Consider the following 22,130-nt stretch of genomic DNA (forward strand, 5'->3'; position numbering starts at 1 on the left):
TTTGATATTATTTAAAACGTGGCGTAAAAGGATCGAAACCAACCTTTAAATTACTCGCAAGGAGATGGCTATCGCGAGTCATATTCGCGGTGTAATTACCAAACGTGGCGCGGAACTCTTACATGAGGTACGCTAATTAATCTAACACAGGTATACGTACGAATATATTGCGTTGCGTTAGCCTCTTACGGAACTTCGTGCTTTAGTTTGACTGTAGAGTATTACGAGACACCTTCTTGTGCGAATGACGTAAGATGTAGTAAAGACGCTATATAATTTGTCAAAACTTCAAAATATATATGGTCGTAAATTTTATGCCAAAAAACATAAATTTATTATGTATTTTGACGTAGGTGTTTGAGAGGTACCTCACGTCGCTAAAAAATGCATATACTTCCAACGAAAGTTTCCAACTTCGTCAAAGATCGAGGTTTCCGTTACATTTCTGTTAAACTTGCCATTAATTACGCAGAACGTAGCTACGAAAAATATACTGTTTTACTTTTACGTCCGTCAAATATCGCGTAATCGCGCAAACATTAATGAGATCGTCCCGGTAAATTTATCGGAAAGATTGTTTATATTTTACTAAGACGGAACGATACGGCATTGACATAGCGATACCGAGAAATATTCGCCAAATACGCTGGAGGGTTTAATAAATGCAAGATGATACCGAAGTTTCGCGATGAAAGTTAAGCACTCTTCGAGAGAGCAACGCGGAAGCACACGGAGCAAGGCGAAGGAGCGAAGGCCGTCGTCCGCGAACGTGGCAGCCGAACTTCCGGTGTTGTCGTCTTTTTTTTTTCGCAAATTAATGCTTTCGCTCGAGATAAAAATTTGCTGAGCCTCGCGCGTATCAAAAAAGAAAAAGAAAAATATTTACCCTTCCGGCGAGCGAGAAGTTGGCCGTGTCTCGCCCTCCTCCTATCCTCCTCCTTATCATGGAAGTTGGCTATTCTGTCGTAATAACCGAGAACTTTGTTAAACTCTCGTTTAAGGAAAATCTCACTTTCCCGGAACTCTTCTCCGGGGCATTAATGGCTCGATTCATTCTGGCTATCCGCGGCTGTCCTTATTAACTTAACGCAATACATGTCACGCGCGTCAGCAGTGATGTAAAACAAGCGTTCGGGGACTCGAAGGCGAAGCAAGCAGTTAATGCCGGCGATCGTGGACCGATTTAAGGGAGACATTAGCATGCCAAGTACGATAAAATTTGCATAGAACGCGGAACAGACTCTGTCGCTCGACCTGTACCCGCTTTATTGAGATAAAGATTCAAATTTCGCACGCCGTTCATCCTCGACATGCTGTCGTCAAATTAGTAAATCCCTTACGACTAGAATGCTGTTGTCGTATCTAGAAGAGTATCGAAGCTTTTTGACGCGAGTATTCTAAAGCAGTTATTTAATTAAACAATTGACTCTATTAATTACACAAAAGAATTTTCTCTTTACATAGATTTTTCGTTATGAAAATATTAATAACTAACGTTATACATAAACCATGTATTTATATAAGTAATTTTTGAATACGACAAAATTATTTATATCTTATTGGATAATTGATTTGTTTTATACAAAATAATTTATATACACATACATAAAAGCATTATTATTGCAATTAAAAGCTGCATCAATTAAATTAGACTGAATAGTAAATTTGTAAAAATTTTTGTATGTTTTCTATACCACTGTACTTCAAAGTTAAGGTAATTTAAATTAATTTCACGCGGCAGCGTGTAATCATTTTTACTTTACTTTTATCGATAATCTCAGCATGAATTTTTCGTTATAACACAGTAAACGGGTGAAATCAATTTTACACGGCATGCTCCTACTGTTGTCAATTTCTCAGTCTATCGTGACTACTAATAATATTTCTTATCGTCCTCTTGACGTGTTAAGGAGATGTTAAGAGGCTCTAAGTTTCTACTGTACTGTTGCGGGTTTGTGGTCACTTAAACCTAAATCTCCTTAACTCCTTAACAGCACATGATACAAATGCATTGCAATACATAGAGAGAAATGTTTCTTTAGATTTACAAATTTTTTTAGATTCTTAAAGAAATTTTATGTAACTGGAATGGTCCAACCAAAATATTTAAATTAGGAAATGCAATTGTTTGAATTTTTAAATAATATACATCTATTTTAAAAAGAAAATATTGTTTCGAAATAATTAAAAAATTCTTTTTACTTAAATCATTTTATTATTTCAATACGAAAGTATTATACTATTTTGCTTAAATTATAATTTTATTATATTATAAAAATTTTATTTTAATTCCTAAATAAATTTATTGTATTTTTAGGAATAAAAAGCATTAGTAATAATGAAAGTATAAACTTTAATGCTAAATGTAGATGTTTGATGAAACTCGTGCTGCGTTTTATCTCTCATATGCTGAACTTTGCTTACAACAAATCAACGAATCAACGAATTATGCCAGTTACCTCAAAAAATTATAATGTTCCATCAAAATATTGTTTCAATTTGTTGTTTTTTACTAAACAATATAATGTGTATTTAATCCAACAAAACAAAAGAAATATTAATATTCCACAAAATGTTTTATTCAAGGTTATATTATTTCGTGAAATAAATGTAAGTCAAACAAATAGAAATACTGAATGTAAAAAAACACTTTTCTCTATATAAATATAAAAATAAAATGTTTGCGTGTGCGTTAATAGAAATGCTTCGCATTTGTTTCAAAATTAAACTTTTACGTATTATAAATTTTTACATTCAAACGAGAGTCAAAAACCGGCGATCATAAATCGCATACCTTGCAAGTCTACCCCGAAACGTCTCGATAGCGATTGACTTCGGCGCATCACGATGCATTTTGCGTAGCGGTGAGATCCGATCAAAATAAGAGCATCATTTGTCGAATGCGCGATCTGCAGCGTGCACAGTGGCTGGAGCACTTCCGTCCCTCGTGCGTGACGGTTCCATCTCTATACAGCCCCGTGATTTCCCATTCATGATAACTCGCTCGCGCGGCACGGGAACATAGTGTAACTGCACCGACATGTAGAAACATTCCTCGCTTTTTCAGCCTGCGATCTCTCGACGGTGCATCGACGGTATCGGCTCTACGTGTCGGAACGTATCGCCGGCGAATGGTGTCTGTAAGATCGCTGAAATACGTCGGACGATATTTCGCCCTGTCGGACGTCGACACGCGCTCCTCCTTCTCGTCGTCGTCGTCGTCGTCTCTGGCAGCTGCACGCTGATTTCGATCTTGGGGGAGGAGGGAGGGCCCATTTCCCTTCGCGCGCGCATTCGTTTTCCGGACTGCGTTTTCGCTCGGACTCAAAAATTCCGTGCAAGGCGCCCGAGATTTATGTTTCGGCGCGCGGAAAACTGAGTTAGATCGCGGACGTTATTGTTGATCGTGTAAATCGGGCGTTACACGCCAACAAATCGGTCCTTTTATTTGCGAATATTGCCAATCGACCTGAATCGCCAATCTCCCTCTACATTTTATTTCGATTTGAAAATTCTGTTCGTACAGCACGGTGCCCCAATATTTACGAGATAGATGTAAAAACTGTGATAACTCGGCAAAGTAATAACTCGTGCGCGTACACGACGATATAGATGTTGATCTTCCTTCTTCAGTTACTTTTAATTATCGCTATATAAATACGTATGTGTGAAAACCTTCCCCAAAAAACTAAAAAAAATGACTACGCAAATATGTTGAGTTAAACGATTCATCGAATTTGTCTTAAAGCATAATTATATATCAACGCAATTGCTATTAATGAAGTGCTTTAGTTTCTAATAGTAAAGCAGTTGATTACTAAACGGAGGATTCATATTCAATTCCCACTTATCGTCTCACATATATAACACTAAACATGTGTGTCAAATAGGAAAATATTTTGTTGTGATAAAAACAAAATACAGTACCTACAACATATATTTAATCCCAAAATAATTGGAAATCGCGGAACTATTGTTCTTTGAAGGATCAAGATTTTCAAACAATAAAAGACATTCCACAGTTTTCTACGTTAGAAGTTGAATCGAATCTGAATCCTTCTTTCAAACATCACGAACTTGCACTCGAGAGGCATACCAAATGGGAACGGAGAGAATTCTGCCGTATAAACATATAATTGTTATTGATCCGATCTAAAGAATGGCAAAAATAAGATTATATTTTAATAAAATATAATTTGGAAATCCGTTTTCAGAGAACAATATAGTATCACTTAATATATAATTTCCAATATAACCTCAAGATCAAGTATGTTTTCGGTATTTTCTTTCACAATGAAATATTCTCCTATTTAACACATTTAGTGTAGTAAGATTTAAGTTATATTTAGTGAGATTGTAAATTATATGTAGACTTTTCTTATGCTTAGATTTCCATTTCGCAGTATTATGCAGTATTATCTTCAGCTAACAAATTAAACACAATAAATAACATATCAATGTGAGAATAAATAAATAAATAATAAATATAATCAAAAGACAAATCAACACAAATCATTAATTCACGGATAATGAAACTGTTAAACCTCAATATACTCGAGATATAATGTGTTCAATTTAGACGGATAAATTCGTCGTCAAGATTAATGAATAACGAAGGAATAATATTTGTTCAACGAAATCGTATAATTATGCAGAGTGGGAAGGTACAATTATCGTTTGTGGTAACTTCTTTCATTTCTGTAACATTTAAAATCGTATTCATGAACTTTCATGAATTGCAATGACCTCTTCTTTTCCACTTTTAAATTGTGTCCCGCACCTTCCACACTTTTCCAGCCAACTCCATTTCTATTATTCCGAAAACGCCGATCCCATCGAAGCTGAGTAATTTCGTAAAAATTTTATAACAATCGTAAAGATTTATTACGTAACTTTCGCAGTTATTTACGTATCTTTTTGGGGGAAAAAAAAAACACATTCTTCGATTTCTGACGGATTTATCACTCGATTGAAATATGTAATGCTCACATGTATCACGAGTACAATATTGTTTGGTTTAACATCGTCGTATACACGCCCGAATTCTCTCGGATTCTTCACAATGTCACGATATGGTACGGCTATTTATTTTGATATCAAGTTTCTCACCCCGGAGGCTTTCCGCAAAGAAACTGCTACAAAAACGACGCAGCCGTTCTATTGCGTTCGAATCTCGATTGCTTAAACCCGCTAACGTAGTTACGTATTTTACGACGCGGAAGGAAATAACAATGCCGCGTCGGTCTCATGCCTTACCTTTACTACTGACCGTCACAACTTTCATTCGTTACTGCATTCACGACACCTTACAAACGGCCGTGATTGCAGAAAGCGAAATGTAAAATCGTAACAATGTTTGAAATACTGCCTAGCGTATAAAATCGATGTAACCGTCATAAAATAAGCATGCATGTCGACATTGTAGAAATAACACACTGCCTGTTAAAAATCGGATTAAAACTGCATTGTAATTTATAAACTGGAAATAATTTTCATTTAGCATGTGCATTATAATTACGTTATCTACTTAATTTACCCATCGATAATTACGATTTAACTACATACATCAATTTAACTACTATACATTCTTAAAAATTTACATGCAGATATTATGCAGCAAAAGCTAATTACGAAAGAGGTATAATAAAAAAAAATTTTTTTAAATATTTCTTGCATCTAAATAATATATGTATGTATGTGTGTATAATTATGTTTTAGTTTGCATATTTTTTGTAAAACTTTGGACATTGTCAAATAATAAAATAAATCTTCAATTTTTAAGTTTAGTTAAGTCTTTTAACGAACGTTAGTTTTTCAAATAGAACCGATAACGATTTCAAGTTGTTCGAATGCAACTACAGGATCTGACACCTGATTTTTGACGTTTAGTTATTCGATTGCTATATAGGTTTTGTACGTTTCCATCGCGTACACGCACATGTTCCATTAAACTTTTGCTTGAAAATTCGAAACGATTTTTTGATATTCCAAATAGTTTCGGGGATATTCGCCCATTACAGTTATTCCCTTCACTCACGTCTAAAAAAAGGCTCTACCTTGGATTGCATGCGCTGAACGTAAATATTTTTCTACAAAATCTAATATACCGACAAGTTAATATATTTTTACATTAATCATCCTTTACGTAAAATCGAATATTTACAAAAGTTCTTTCCTTCGAGCTAGAAATTCGTATTTTGATTGCGCCATCGTCCCAAGCGATCTTTTTATATTTTGCTTCATATTTGCTTTAAACATGCATAATTCACTCTTCTCGTATGCGCGCGCGCGCGCGCACACACACCTAATGACGTATATAAATATAAGCATATAAAAATAAACCCAAAGGCGACCACGTAAATAATTTGTCGCATGCCTGTCTCTCGTAAACGGAGACACAACAAAACAACCGCGGAGAGATCAATTTTGCCAACAAGGGGCGTCTTTTATTTTTCACGTGATTATTGGTGCGGGCCGATGTCGAGAGCTGAAAGTGAAAGCCGATCCGGCATTCTTCGATCGGCGTTCCGAGTTCCACAGAAACGAGCGGCACTCGAGTACGAGAGCGCGGATGCCAAGTACCGTAACTTGTACCGCGCAGAGATTGAATTATTTTTCTTTCAGAATAATTTCGCCATAAAATAAGACCGTTACGAGTGTGCATGCGCGTCCACACGTATGTGCGCACCCACCCATACATACGTCTACCGCTCGCGGCATCATCCCTCTCGAAAGAGGCAAAATCTCTCGAGTTCTCTATCCCTCTATCTCTCTCCCTCTCCCTCTCTCTTTCTCTCTTCCAATCTCTCTCCTATCTCCCATCTCATTCTCCGCAGACGAGGCCACTCGAAGCGAGTAACGTCGCTATTTTCTCCCACGTCTCCTTATATTACATTCTGGATACAGCCGCGGGGACGACGGCGGTGGAAGCTGAAAATTCCTTTCCTCTCCTGTTTCTGTCAGTGAATATCTTATCACAACACCATCGTTCCGCTTCCTCGAGATCGGCGGATCAACGCCAACAGTTTCGATACATCTGATTCGCAGTCTCTCTCTCATCCGTCGTCGATCTTCGTCCAGTCTCGCTCTGCACAAAACGGCCGGAAAGATCTGAGTATAGTTTTGACGTATTCCGGGATATCGCATCATGTTTTCGGATTGGCCATGGACACAGTTTGCAGTCGCGGGTTTCTCCGTTCGATGCAACCGCCATGCCGTCGGCGGATGCTGCACGTCCGATGCACCATCCAAGAGCATGACTCGGCGATGAGATGGTATTTGCAAACTTTGACTTTGCGCATGTTTCAATATTGCGCCACGTGCCGTGCCTGCGATACAGCTGAATGTTGTTCGCTTGAACTTCTCGTCCTTTTTTTCTCCGCCCCGCGCCTGCACCGCAACCCGCACGGCAAGAGAGACGGTTTCTTGCTTATAAAAGTGTCTAGCGCCTCGTAATACTTTCCGCTTCGATTTGTGCTTCCCCCCCCCTCTCTCTCTCTCTCTCAGGCACCGTATTCCCCGGCTCGATTTTACGGTGCCAGCCCGATGGGAAAAATCGCCGGTACTTTCGTAAAATAAAGCCGGTGCATTGTTCTCGGGAGCAAGCAGAATGAATCAAGAAGAATGAATCTCTAGACTCTTTTATTGTAGGAAAATTGGACAACTCGGAAGATCAATTACGTAATTTTCCTCCAGAGGTAGAAAGATGATACGCGAAAATTTCCACGTAAACTTGCTGAGATCATGTAAGTTCTTTCAACATTAAATAATGAGATCGCGCGAGAATTCAAGCGGCCAAAAGTGAAAAGGGAACAAGTTCACTAACAATTATATAATTACCCACCAGATGTGACAGTTGAAGTTCTTAGATCTTAATGACATAATCGGAAATTAAGGGACGCTTTTATAACACGTAACGCGTTACGTACAAACTTCCCGCGTAGTAGTTATAATGCAGTTGATAAATGTGTAATTTCTCTCGTTATCTTAATGTTCACATTTCAGTACAATATGCGTTATAAGCTACAGCTATGCTCAAATCACTTTGTATGAGGAATTTGCATTAAATACACATAGCTGCGCGCGCGTGAGTGCGTATTTCAGCTTATTGTAAGCTATGGTATGTTCATGGAAAGCCACGAACGAGGTATTCACAATATATTTTAGATTAATGCTATTGTGATGAAGAATTCATCAGCGCCTCTCCATAGTTGGCGTTTTGATGAATATTCATTATTATATTCCTCATTTATATCAGTCTTGTAACGTCCCGCAATTCTTATGCATAGAAACAACTGGGTGCATCACCATCTACGTCAACGGGCTGCAATTTGGAACTTGACAGGAAATTAAAACTATACTTCACCATTCGAGATACGGTATTATGTGCGTCAACAAGCCGTTAATCGCCGCTATTGCGCCGTCACGTGCATTTTAACGAGAGGCAACGAATCATGAACATCGAAGCACTACGTCTGCCCCGAGTGGCATAAAATATTTGTCAAAGCAACGCGCGCGCTAAGCCTCATATAAAATAACGATTTATCGGCGGGGCCGAATATTTATAACATTATTTTACGTTATGGAAATGGAAAGTTGAACGAACGATATTAGTTTCATAATCTCACTGCGACGTGGATGTATCGTTTGCACATGACGTATCACTGAAGCGCCAATAATGCATCGCGAAATATTTATTTTAATCATCGTGCACAGGGATGTAATTGCGAAATGCGTTCAAATTTCGTATGCACAGTAAGCCTGATAATTATAATTTACGATATTCGTAATGCGAAACCGTTGAATAGCCTCGGCATTTCATGCGTGATGTTCTTTTTTTTCCGGAAACAATTCGCAAAGTTGTTTTAGAATTATCCCCGATATTTCTTACGCCTTCCAAATGTTAAAGTCAGGTTTGAACAATACTAGATGCTTTATGTGTTTTTAATTACCCCACTTGAGGGAGATCGTCCCCAATCATTATTTTAAGTCTTCCATTGTTCCCCGGTTATAAATTATTTAAGTTTACGCGCGACCTAACCACCTGATTTATAATTGCACCCGGGAGGAAACCGTTCTCCAGGGAACATTGATTGATCAATAAAGGCGATTAATCTATTGTGTTAATCCATTACTACGTTTCGCCTATTCTGAAACCAATTTAATTCAATGAACGAATAATACCGTAATTCGTGAGAATTTACAATATAACTTTTAATGCTTATTACTTGATGCCTTACGGTTTGACCAGAGTTCACAATTTTAATATTCAACATTTTATTATCAAGATATCCAATAATGAATATTAAAAAGTCGACAAAATTAAAGGTCTTCTTTCAAACATTTCACTGGAAAATTGCTCTATATCTGTGTTTTAAAAAATGTCATTAAAACTACAATTGCGATATTCAGAAAGCTTCGTGCAATTTAACTTTTATTCAGGTAACTCGCTTCTAAATGTAAATGTCAACGATATTTTCCCTCTTTCTCTTGTAAGATTTTACTTAAAAAGTCCATCAGTTAAAATTTTATAAGGTATCTTATTGCTTGTGTAAGGCTTTCAGAACGCCCGATCTTAATTAGGAGCATAACGCGAAGCTTCTTTTGGTTCGCAGATGTGCCGAGCTTCTCCGAGCCGATTGGCAATGTGACCGCCGCTATCGGCAAAGAGGTCGCCCTCTCCTGTACCATCAAGAAAGTGGGAAATTACAAGGTAAGCAGCTGGTGAATTTTCACAAGAAACGCGACTCCATTCGGCGCGGCGCGTCGACGCTCGCGGCAGAGCAAGCACCGGGCGCTAATTAGCCGACTTGGAAACGCATAAGCGCACGTTGCTAGAGCGATAAGAGAATCTGAAATTCGGGTAATCCCGCGGAAATAAATGGGTCGCCCCGGGCTGGTTCTGGCAGATGTCAGCGTACCGGTGTCTTTTTGCGCGCTTCGCCCGCAGTTTCTTGTATTTTTCCGTGAGCGCGAGCTTCTCGCTCGTTCGCTCGAAATAAGCAAACGGTGGCAAAAAAAAATAAACGGTGATACAAACGACGGCGGGAAAACAGTTACACATGCCAATTTCTATTACAATAACTGCGCTAGAGGATTAAAAGGCGGTCGAAGAGCGGCTTGTCCGCTTCGTGTTGCACTCGAACGTTTGTGTTCATTTACGCCGTATGTGCGCAAAAATATGTAAAATTAACATTTTCTTTACGTTGTTTAAGCATGCGAGAAATTCAGTAACGCCCGAGTAAACCGAGGATAATTTTCTCTTGCGCGCAGTTGTACAGCATATGTTGCCCCGGGTTGCTGCTAATATGAAACATCGAGAAAATTTTTTTGTATTTTTCACATTGAGTCTCTTCCAAAAAATACTCGAGGAATAAAAAGAGCAAACAGCACCGATATGATCGTAATATGTTTGGCAGCAATTTGCAACGCAAATGTATAAGGTATATTAAACAAGCCATGCGCAAAGGCCTGCTAGCGGCACAATTTTTATGTTTCGAGAGTCGAAATTGCCATTTCGTCCCTCAGTTTTTCATCGACCACACAATATCGAACGTGTTTATAATTGTGTGCCACTCAAATTGATTAATTAGAATTTAAAGTTGAGTGCATGAACGAATGTGATGTACGATTTGCTGTAAAACTCGCGCTGAACATCGCGACGATGATTTTTCCCTCCTTTTTGGAATAAAGCTTTTACGTGCGATTAAACGCGTTAAAGCTCCGCATGTCACCATTAGTTTGTGTTATTTTAATCACAGGTTTAACGCGTGCTAACCTATATTTACGCGGCAGTCTATAAAATAAAATTCGATAACCGCAAATTTGTATGCGGATCGACTTTGCCAACTTGTAATACCGATGAATGCATCTTTTATTCATTTCAATTAATCACTAATTTTATAGTGGCGTCGATTGCGATATGTGAGATTGAGCAAAATTTGCAGAAAGAATTATATTGGACGACCTAAAATAAAATACGCAAAAAAATGGGAATAATATATAATTAAATTTCGTTCCAAAATGTGCAACATTTAATCTGAAATATACACTACTGATGCCGGACTGTATTGATTTTACAAAATATAATAAACTCGAAGAAGTAAACGCAAAATAATATGCGACAATAAAAAAAATTGAAATTACTGAATACAATTCCACAAAACAATTAATACGTATCCAACAACAAATAGCGTGATCATAAAGGAACACAGTAGATGTAACAAATTTTAAAATGTAACCGATAAAATGAATTCAGCGCGTTTTTCCGTTGTTACAATATTATGCGCAAATAAAGAAAAAGTTAAATAAAGCGAAAAAATGGTTAATGGGACATTCAAATTTCACACAAAAAAGCTGAGTCAATGCTATAATATATCTCATGATTAATGAGAAAAATTAACAAGTCTCGCTTCTTCGTATGTTTTAAAGACTTTCCGTGTTAAATTTTGTATTTTCAGAATGCTGAGTAGCGCCTAAGCAGCTTAATTAAACATTTAGATAATATAATACCCCCCCGATATTCGCAATACTGCTGTGGCGTTAATGTTCAGCCAGCGTAATTATCCTGTTTAATTTATTCTACAGCGTCTTGTAGTTTACGATTCAGTAATTTATTCGAAATACGAGATATGCGCGCGGATAACAACAATGCGCCTTCAACAATGCAAATCGCGAGCTTTCATGCATGGATTATATGCGCGATACTTCTATTCTATCTTTCTCTTTCTCTCTTTTATTACCACGTTCTATGTAGTTTTACATGGGCACAACAAAATCGAATACACTTCGTGGTTGGCCCAAAAACACTCTAGGCAATAGTTGTTTGCCGTTCGGCGTACGCACACAGTTAGCAATTTTTTTTATATATTTTTTTCGCATGCATGTACTATTTTTTATGCAATGCACCATATCCCAGCACTATGTCTCGTTGACAAACAGACTCGCATATTTGTACACCATGGATAGATAGTAATAAGAGCGCTTTATACACGTAGCTGCAAAGAAGTGTTGTAATAATAGTCCCTTTTAGCGAACAAACTATGCAGGCATAACGCCAGTTATTAAAGGTAAAATTTCAGAGAAATTTCGTAGAGTTTTACTCATGCTTCCTACATGCAAAATATAGTAAGATAATTCGAATCTTTTCCAGTATAAAATTTATGTTAAAAAAGGAAAAGTATAGAAACGTACAAAGTAAACGAAAAGTTCATCTATGAATAAAGAATATCGTTATCGATATGTGTAGATAGATATATATTTTATATAAATTATATATTAAAGAAACTGGAGAGTCAGATTGTTCGAAAACCTTTGATAACTTTCTGTCAACTGTAACGCACTCACTAAACGTATATAAGTGAAGTTTTAAAGAATATTTCTATAACATATAAAAAGTGAAAAAATATTTTTTATTAATAAATACTTATACAATATAAATGTATAGCTAAAGTATTCCAAATTTCTTTTTCGAGGTCTGACCGCTCCAAAAGAAAAAGTGTTGTTAAGCTTGCAAAAATGTAGCAGAAAAGGCACAACATTTTACTTATTTTGGTTAATAACTTTAACTGCTTTTATCTAAATATAAATTTTAGTAAAACGACTTCTCTTTTTAAAACAGCGCGAAAACTGGATAACAAGCAAATAGTTATTTGTTCATTGTGTACGCGTGTCGAGTAAAATATTAATGAAATATAAACATACACGCGACTGAAGATTTAGTCTTTGTTATAAAGCAAAATTGAAATTATGTAATTCGCACCAGTGCGTCAACTAACGCGTATCTAACTTTTGTCAATGCGTCACTAGTTAAAACTTCGTGATACTTTACTTTCTTGCGCGTTTAACGTTTCATCATCGCGGCTCAAAACGTCGAACGTGTATGTAACGCAGCTCTCAAACTTTATTTCAAATGTTACAGGACAAAAAATTAAAAAAAAATTTTTCTTGAAAATGCCTTTCGAGATTGAAATTAATAAAATCATAGCTAAAATTTTATGTAAACGCACAACCTCTATTTATTGTTTTATAGAAGCTATGTATTGAACTAATACGTAATATATAAGTTCATTTATATCTCCATCGAAAATCGATTCATAACATATAATAACTATTACTTCTCTCAAAATTATGTACACTATTTTACACACACACACACACACATACACACACACACACATTATATACACATAAATATAGATATCTTGTTTAATATATTTGTACATATTTAATATACATATATGTACATTTCCACCAATGTGGATTACTTTAACTTACTTATTACTTTTTTCTAGTTTTAAGAATTAAAGAAATATAAAAAGTAAATTAAATCAAAATTAAAGTTAAACTATATTGGTGGAAATAATCATAAGTGTGTGTTGCGCAGAAAATTTAGTCAAGATTTAGTATTTCTTTAGTATTTGCATTAGTTAAATTAGTTAGGTAAATACATAATCTGCTTGAAATGGTAAAGTTCAGAATACCGAGAATGATCAGACGGAATATGTAATTTTCGACTTGATATAAATTCCCTATTTCTCTATTTCCGTTGAGTTAAAGTTTTAGTTGCCGATATCAATACTCTCCAAATTTATTTCATGTTACATCACAGTTTCAAATGTTAATATGTAATAGAGCATATTCCTCAGCATATATTTGCAATTATATCATCAATAGTTGTAGTAACATTTCAAGACTAAATAGATTATAAAAAATGGAGTCAAAATTAAAACATCTTATAAAAATATAAGTAATAATTGTACAGTAATTTTTTAGTAAAATTATGGAATATGCGAAATATTTCCTGTTATTTTATTTACGCTCATAACATACACACATTCAAAAATTAAAATTGTTTTCTTTTGTATTAATTCATATAACATTTAACATCAGAAAATTATAGAAAGACTAAATACACGCAGACTTCTTTAAAAAAATTTTAGAAAAGAGAGATAGCAATTAATTTAAGAATTTTTTCCTACTGCATTGAATAAATATATGAAGAAATGCGGAGATCGTAAATATCTTTTTCTAATTTTTATCGTCATGTAAACATACTGAAATTCTTTCATGATATTTATGAGAAATGTATTCACAGTATGTGAATATGAATATAAAACTTATACTAAGATTCTTTCATGAGAAATAGAAGTTTTATATAAACAAGTTCTAATTACTTTTAATCTAAGGTTATAATTATTTTTCTATTTTATCATTTACTTTTTTATCATTTAAACACACACACACACTCTCTCTCTCTCTATCTATCTATCTATCTATCTATCTCTAATCATCGAGCAAAACTTAGTTAAAAAATGCATACATTAAATGTACCATTTATTATTGACATTAAGATTAATGATTAAAAAAAATTAGCTAAATATTATTTAATTTTTGATATAATTTTATGATATTCTTAACTTCTGTTCTTAAACATTTTCTTTGCAATTTATGCATGAATTTATAAATCAATAATTCTGTAAATTCCAAGATAAAACATTTTAAACTAATTCTAACCCATTTTATTTGAGGTAATATATCTTTTCGCGCGTTTCACACATTTAATACACGCGTTCATATATAACTCTCGCACAATAGATACCAGATCTATTATATTACCTCAAAGCAAAATAAAAAATACTTCGACACTCACCAATATGATGCACAGCAGTGGAGTAACACCGATTATGATAAACTGTAAAATATAAGCATAAATTACAATAATGCTCAAAATAATTAATTTAAAAAAATTATTATAAAATAAATAATAAGCTATTCACCTTAAAGATGCCCCACTGGTACCCGATGTCTCTCCCAGATCTCCTCCTCTCAGGATGACATAGTTGAAAGATTCGTCACACATGCCCAACACTGGTAAAAACAATCACGATTAATTATAATCAAGCAATTCTGTTATTAATTCTCAGAACGCAATAATCATCCAATATTTTGCACTCGTAATTTTACTACTAATTGTGAAAAATATTGAAGAAAGCCCGATTGGCCAGATTAAGATTTGCTCGAAACGCATGTTTCGGAAAATGTACACATGTTAAATGTTGGAAAATTTTAATAAATCACAGATGCACATATGTTATGCTATTGTTAGTATATAAAGTACCACGATATGCGCGCATGGAACTAATTAAGCATACTTATTAAATAAACACATTGCAATGCCGTTGTATTCGGAATTAATTGGTTCCATGCCTGCGATACGATATCGATGATTACGAAACATGACTTGAAAGATAATGCAAAACAATAGAGCTGCGTTGTTGTTTGCCATCCAGCAGAATTCTGCCATGAAAATGATAAACAAAACGATCTTGTGTAAATACCGCAATATATCAGTCAATTTGTCGCAGCAAAAATATTTTATATGCAATGAAATACATGTACGCGGAACACTCAATTTTTTAAATTTTAAACGAATTTTGAACAGATAGATTAATGTTACCGTATTATATCACGGCTTTCCATTACTTGAATTCGACGTCAAACAACTTGAAAATTAATGCAATAAGGCTCGAACGACGAAGGATTTTAACGTACCGTCAATGTACGTACGCGAAATACATATCACTGATAATTATTGAAACGCGGAATTAAACGCGATTGTACTTACTAATTAAAAACGCGTCGCTCCGAATCGAGCCACATCTGCAAATGCATGTGCGTCCCGTTAATGACCGAAAAATTGGAACAACAACGTCGGCAATTTCATCCCGATACCGTGCAATACGACGCTATTAATGAAATTGAGTTGAAGACTAATTAAGACGCGATAAGCTGTTCGGAAATATACAATCGAATTCAATTATATATACATGTAGTACATAAATCTAAAATGCACATGTTAATAATACTACTCTCCGTTTATATTTGATCCATTTGATCCGATAATATTATTCTATGCTTTCAATCCAAAAAATAATAGATGATATATTTAACATTCAGATAATGAACAAAACACGAGGTACATTTAAATCATTAAAAAGTATCCATTAAAAAAATAATGTTCGCATGTAAATTTCGCAATAGAATAATTTATAACTCTTTATTCAACTTCAACTTCTGCAACCAATCAAATCGAGCGAAATATCTTCGATAAATAGCTATCATGTCGGTAAGCTTATGAATCGTTGATTGCCGGTCAATTACATTCATTATAATTAATCTCTTAGAGAGATTAATCGTGTTTTCTTCTTCCTGTCGGGATCATAATTTTAAAAAATAACGCGCTGACATGAAAAGTAATTCGTGTTGTTACTTTCTCACTTGCCACGCAAATAATAAAATAAAATATATAGACAGTACACATATGACATGTGCACGCCGTCGAATTACTGTAATAGTTATATTAACAAATTCACAAAGGTATATAATAGAATTCAATTCTGCAAAATTTAGCATGAAGTTTAAAGTGAGTTTTATAAAATAAATGTATACATAAAAATGATTATTTTTTATATTTAAAATTTATTTCAATAAATTCCATTATCACTAATTCTTTAACGTTTATTTTTAAAAATCTGACTATATTTTAATTTAAAAAATATTTATTTAAATAAAATTATTTTAATATTACTTTATCCAAAATATTTGTTTCGAAAAAAAAAGTAATAATTTTAAAACGATAAAACAAGAATTATGCTTTTAATAAAATAACTTTGAGTAATAAATAACAATTTAAATTTATTTCGTTAATTTATTAAGTTCACACAATAAAAAGTAACTAATGAATATTAGATATAATTGTTTCCATATTGTTTTTCTAAAAAGAAAATAATTATGTAATTTTTATTAATTGTTATTAAAGAAAAAAAATTAACTATATATGTATATAAATAATAGTTACAGTTTTTATTTCCTCTTTCTAATGAAATAGAATTATATGTAGTAACGAGGATTGATATTTATATAAATTTTTCTTACAATACACATTGAATTAAATGAGCTTATTAGACATTATTATGTAATTGAAAAAAAATTTGATAATATATGTAAAAAAACATTTCCAAGACTTTCATTTGAATTTTATAAATTAACATTAATTTATAAAATTTATTTTCACAGGAAATGTAAAACACATATAAAAGCGAGTTTTGTATTTGCTAAATTTTGTACTTGATGCTAAAAGATATACAAAAAATACTTATGGCTACGGGATAATCTAAATCATTTATGCGTATTTTATATTTTGAGCTAATCGGATGTCTTTCCATAAAAGATTTATTCATCGAATTGCCAATTAACAAAGAGGCTGACTCTAAAAGACGATCATAATGAACGAAAGGAAATGGAGGCAGCTACCGACACAAAAGTACGATCCTAAAAGCGTGCAATTTTCAGGAGATTATAAAACGCCTTTCGCGACAAGTAGATAAAAATTCGCACGCGCACACAGTCGCACAGGCACACAACACTCTGATCTACACTTTAACAGCGGCTCTTTCTCTCAGCGCTTTATCTTCGCGGAGTTCCTCAGTGTTTTCTTACTATTCTTGTGCTCGTCTCGACCGATCTTTCTAAAGCCTTCCTAAACGAAAAAAAGGCACCGACAAGCTTGAAGCTTTTAGTATCCGCGGCACCCTTTCAAGGAAGTAAAACGAGGCAAATCGCCGAGATGCAGGGCGGTAGACTTGTGTCTACCTCTTTTTCCCTCCCCTGTCGACGCGAAAGACGGATCAAGAAAAAAATGGACGGTGATATCTTCTGTGAGGTGTACGTGACGGCTCTGATCCCTTAAACGTTCTCATTTGCGCCGTCGCGAAAGTCGAAACGCGCGCTCGAAAGAAATCAAAGCGATTCTACCGTATTTCAGCGCGAAGGGAGACTAAGCGTGAAGCAGGATATTCGCACCATTTTCTCTGAACTTCTCGCTACAATCTCGCATCTGAAATGCACCCAGGAGTCTCATTAATTTTTCTATTTTTAAATCCGTCAGATATTAAAACGTATTTTTATATATCAATAGCAATAAACTTTAATTCGTTATTCGATCAGAGTAACAGAACACTGTTACTCTAGACTTTACTGTCTACACATAATTATGGATGTTGGCCAGCTCAAAGCGGATTAAATCAATTCACATAAGATCATCTATTATCGAGAGGACTAATAGCGAAATAGGATAGACGTGTACACTTGGACCGGTGAAGCACAATAGCAAATATCCGATAAACATAAATCCACGAAAGCTTCCCGATATCCGTACATAATCCAATTATACTTCAGACGATTTACGCGAAATAGGCGAAGATTGGGATCGTAAATGAATGTGAATACAGTAATATGAATAGCGGCGTTTTCAGAAGCGCGTCAAGACGAATTTAGTTGCTTATGACGATTCATTTATCACCGTCAACCTTCTCTCTCACGAGAGATATCGTCCTTTATAGTTGAACGAAGTTGCAAGTTTACTAAGTCATATCTCACTGCCCGCTCAAGAGAATGTTCACTTCCTTATTGTTCAGTGAACTTAACACGGGTTATGTAACGTAGTCGCGACAGAAACACTTCTTTCTCATATCATCACGTAACGCAATCACGAAACATTTTGTAAAACGCAATTTTGCCGCTACTGACGTTAAAGACACTATGCTAGAAATATTGTTGCCTATATTGCGGTTTATTACACGCATCAAGTTGTTTTATTTATTTCTCTTTAAGAGAATATACACTGTATACGCAATAATTAGCGAATTCTCGTTTCGTTAATATTAACAGGCTTGTGTATATAGTTATTATAATTACGATCACTATAATAACGATTTTGCTTAGTAAACAAGAAGACAGTGTATAATTCCTTTTTGCGAAGGAATTATACACTGTCCTCTTGTTTACCAAGCAAGACCGTTAGGACGAAGATAGTTTCGTCGCTCATCTTCTTGCCTTTCCTCCTTACTACCTCCTTACCAGTTCCACTATCGACAATGTACGATGAGAAACTTCGATAGCGTCTCTCCTTTTTCGTTCCTTCACCCTGGTTCCTCCCGCCCTTGCGGCAACCTACATCCCTGGCTGGTCCTACCGACATTTCCATCAAGCATCGATGAACGAGGAGCATTTTCAGAAATACCGAAAACGAGAACGGAGGTGTGTAGCTAGACAGCATCAGACTGTTGATAAAGGGGCGGCGGGGAAACGCGAACAGGCAGGATCGGGAAGAAGAGAGGGAGCGCGAGTTGGCCGAAGTGGTGTTTCCCCAGGGTAAGCATGAGCATATACTTGCCCGGGGCTTATTCAGACAAATCGGTGATTGCTGCGGAGGCGAGCGAAAGGGTAGCCCGCCGCCGCCGTCACCACCACCAGCATTCTCACTAACACCACTAACACATCAGTCGCACATTGCCATCAGCACACCGCACCGAGGTACCTCGTGCCACAAACACGTTGCGCTTGCCTTCGGCACAACGATAGAACGAGACACACGAAAATCCGCTGCGCTTGCGAGGAAGGGGAGAGAGAGAGAGAGAGAGAGAGAAAGACAGCGAACAGAGACGAACGGCCATACAGACAGACGAGGAACAGAGGCGGAAGTGGCAGAGTAGAGAACGAGAAACATTGAAACGCGGTATAGGGATTGTCCGTGAGATTGTGGAAGTACGAGAGAGAGAGAGAGAGGGTGAAGGGCGCAGAGAGCGTAGTCGGACTGAAGAGGAGCCAGGGAGAGAGAAGAATGATTGTTTCCATGATTACAATGGAGAGAGGAAAGGGAGAGATGGCCGGGCAGGGGGTGGCGGTAGCGGGTAAAGGGGTATGAGGGAGCAATCTCTTAGTGCTAACGTAGATTCGTGAGACGAAGTCTTTCGAAATATTACACCGAAGGGGTACCGACCACCGCCGCTGCCGACATGCCCACCGGGGAATTTCGTAACTGCTTGGATACTGTAAGTGTCAGCCATCGTGGCCGTTCAGGTGTTTTTCCAGGAAAAATACTTGGTGCCTCGTTTGGGCCGAGAGATGTGAGAAGGAAAGACTTTCAACACTAAAGTGCTATGTAGCCGGTGGCACCGGTTCCGGACGATTCACAGAGGTAGATTTATACTCTGACGACCGAGGAACGTAAGCCTTTAGATTCAAGGTGCTAATGCTCTTACAAAGACTAGCGGTGGAAATGGCGGTCGAGCGGTTCCGTCCGGGCAAGTATAGAACTCGTTTTTAATTTATCAGCCGGGAGAGGAAGTCTTTCTCTACGTCTCTTCCTGTTGCAACGAACGCTTCTTGTTGTAACGAGACCGTGGAAAATCCCCGGATAAAAGCGCACCCGGAGACGAGGGTAGCGTAAGTACGAAACGTACGTACGAATAACTAGAGAAATAGTATTTCAGTTATTAAATTAAGGCACACAATGAAACTGCACACTCGGGAGAAGTAACTCTCAAACTGCAACAAAAAGAAGAAATCGTGTACAACGATTGGTGTGTAGCGTTCTATCGGGACAATCAGTTATCCCGCTCAAAGGACTCAAACAGATTACGCACCGAATATCCTGTTAATCTCATTAAATTCAATTCCGCGCGCAATCACTCCGCGCGATCTACTACAATAGATTCGATCAAGCAATTAGGTACTTGGTAATTGTCGTGCAAATACGATTTATGTTGCATATTTATACAATATGATTATATGATATGTATACATATACATATACATATACATACACATTCACATATCTATATATTATATACAATTATTTTAATCATGCGTTTAATAATACACTAATTTCGTATTATTCAGTAAGGTGTATGCTCATAAATATTGATGATTTAATCAATATTTTTAAATATAATTCATGCAATGTATAATATTGTTATGTAAATATAATAATGTTTCATTATTACAATTTGCATAAATATATAAAATTATGAGTTGTGGATTTTATTTAAAGGGTCTTTGTTATCCAATAAACGCTTTATTTTTTATTTCATATTTGTGATATTTCACAGCAATAAATAATATTAAATTCTTGTTTGTTTGTATAATTTAATTAAAGAAAACTCTCAACATTGAAGTGTTTTATGTACGAAGAGAAGATTTGTATCTCTAATTAATACTGAAGTCGCTTTGATGCAAAGGATTATCACTAAGCATATTGAACATTCATAATGAAAGCTGTCTTGACACGAAAGCAATCTATCACATTCACTGTCTGACAGTTGATCGAGTACGCGATACACTAACAATACAAATTTTTAAAAATATATAAAGAAAACATAAAGAGTATCTGCTCCAGGTTTCTACAATTCTGTCTGCCTAAGAAACATTAAGTATGAACAAATCGTAAATTATTGATGTGTCATATTCGATTTTATTATATACCCACAAACAGATTCGATGTATGTGATGTGCCTATATATGAATATTACAATAAAATTCTTTTCTCTCAATGGGATATCAACCCCCAAAGAAAATCCGATCGAAAGTATACGTTATAGGATTAGCGATTAAAATATGCCTTTTATTGTTAGAATCGAAAAGAAAAGAACGAAATCTCATCCTAAACGTGCAGCGAAATAGAAACCCCAGATTTATATTTCATTAATTATCCTTTCGAATCATGGATTACTTACTACGGATATCTACCGGTATTTTCAGGATCGTGACCATGCAAAATGCCGAAGTAAGTCGCCGTTTAAGTCCTCGAGAAGCTTTTTATACGATAAGCATGCCGTTTCCGCAGAAGAGGAAGGACAGTATTATTCCGGGATAGAATCGAACGAATCGTTATCTTCTCCGTAGGGATAATGACCCCATCGATGCCTCTTCTTTCATAGAGAACAAACTGTTATTCCTTCGTGACAATGTACTTAAAGTGCCGTCGATTGTACCTCGATAAAGAAAGGATTCAAACAACGACTTCCGTCATCTTTCAGTTTTCTCTCATTTAACCCCTTTCCGTTTCTTCGATAGCTAAAGGCATTCCGTTTTTCGCGTAAATGCTCTTGCTTTTGCCGGAAACTCGATTTATATTGAACTACTTATACATCGATTCGATTAAGCTATGCGGTGCACGGCTCGCCGCTTTCCCATTATCATGATCACCAACTGCACTGTTACACAAAGAAAAATTCCTTTTCTTACAAAGAATCATAATCGTTTTTCGAAAAAAATTCAAAAGCATTTTA

At 35.8% G+C, this 22,130-nt stretch overlaps 1 protein-coding gene across 2 annotated transcripts in view; it reads left to right on the forward strand.

Moving 5' to 3' along the window:
- LOC105837232 (lachesin) overlaps positions 1 to 22,130 on the forward strand; it is a 50,513-nt gene that overhangs the window by 17,556 nt on the left and 10,827 nt on the right. For both annotated transcript variants that reach the window (XM_036292693.1, XM_036292694.1), the window contains one exon: positions 9,615 to 9,712. In XM_036292693.1, the coding sequence (XP_036148586.1) occupies positions 9,615 to 9,712 (98 nt within the window). The remainder of the gene's footprint in view (positions 1 to 9,614; positions 9,713 to 22,130) is intronic.

The sequence above is a fragment of the Monomorium pharaonis genome, chromosome 10, assembly GCF_013373865.1.
Source record: "Monomorium pharaonis isolate MP-MQ-018 chromosome 10, ASM1337386v2, whole genome shotgun sequence".
NCBI classification, from domain to species: Eukaryota; Metazoa; Arthropoda; class Insecta; order Hymenoptera; family Formicidae; genus Monomorium; species Monomorium pharaonis.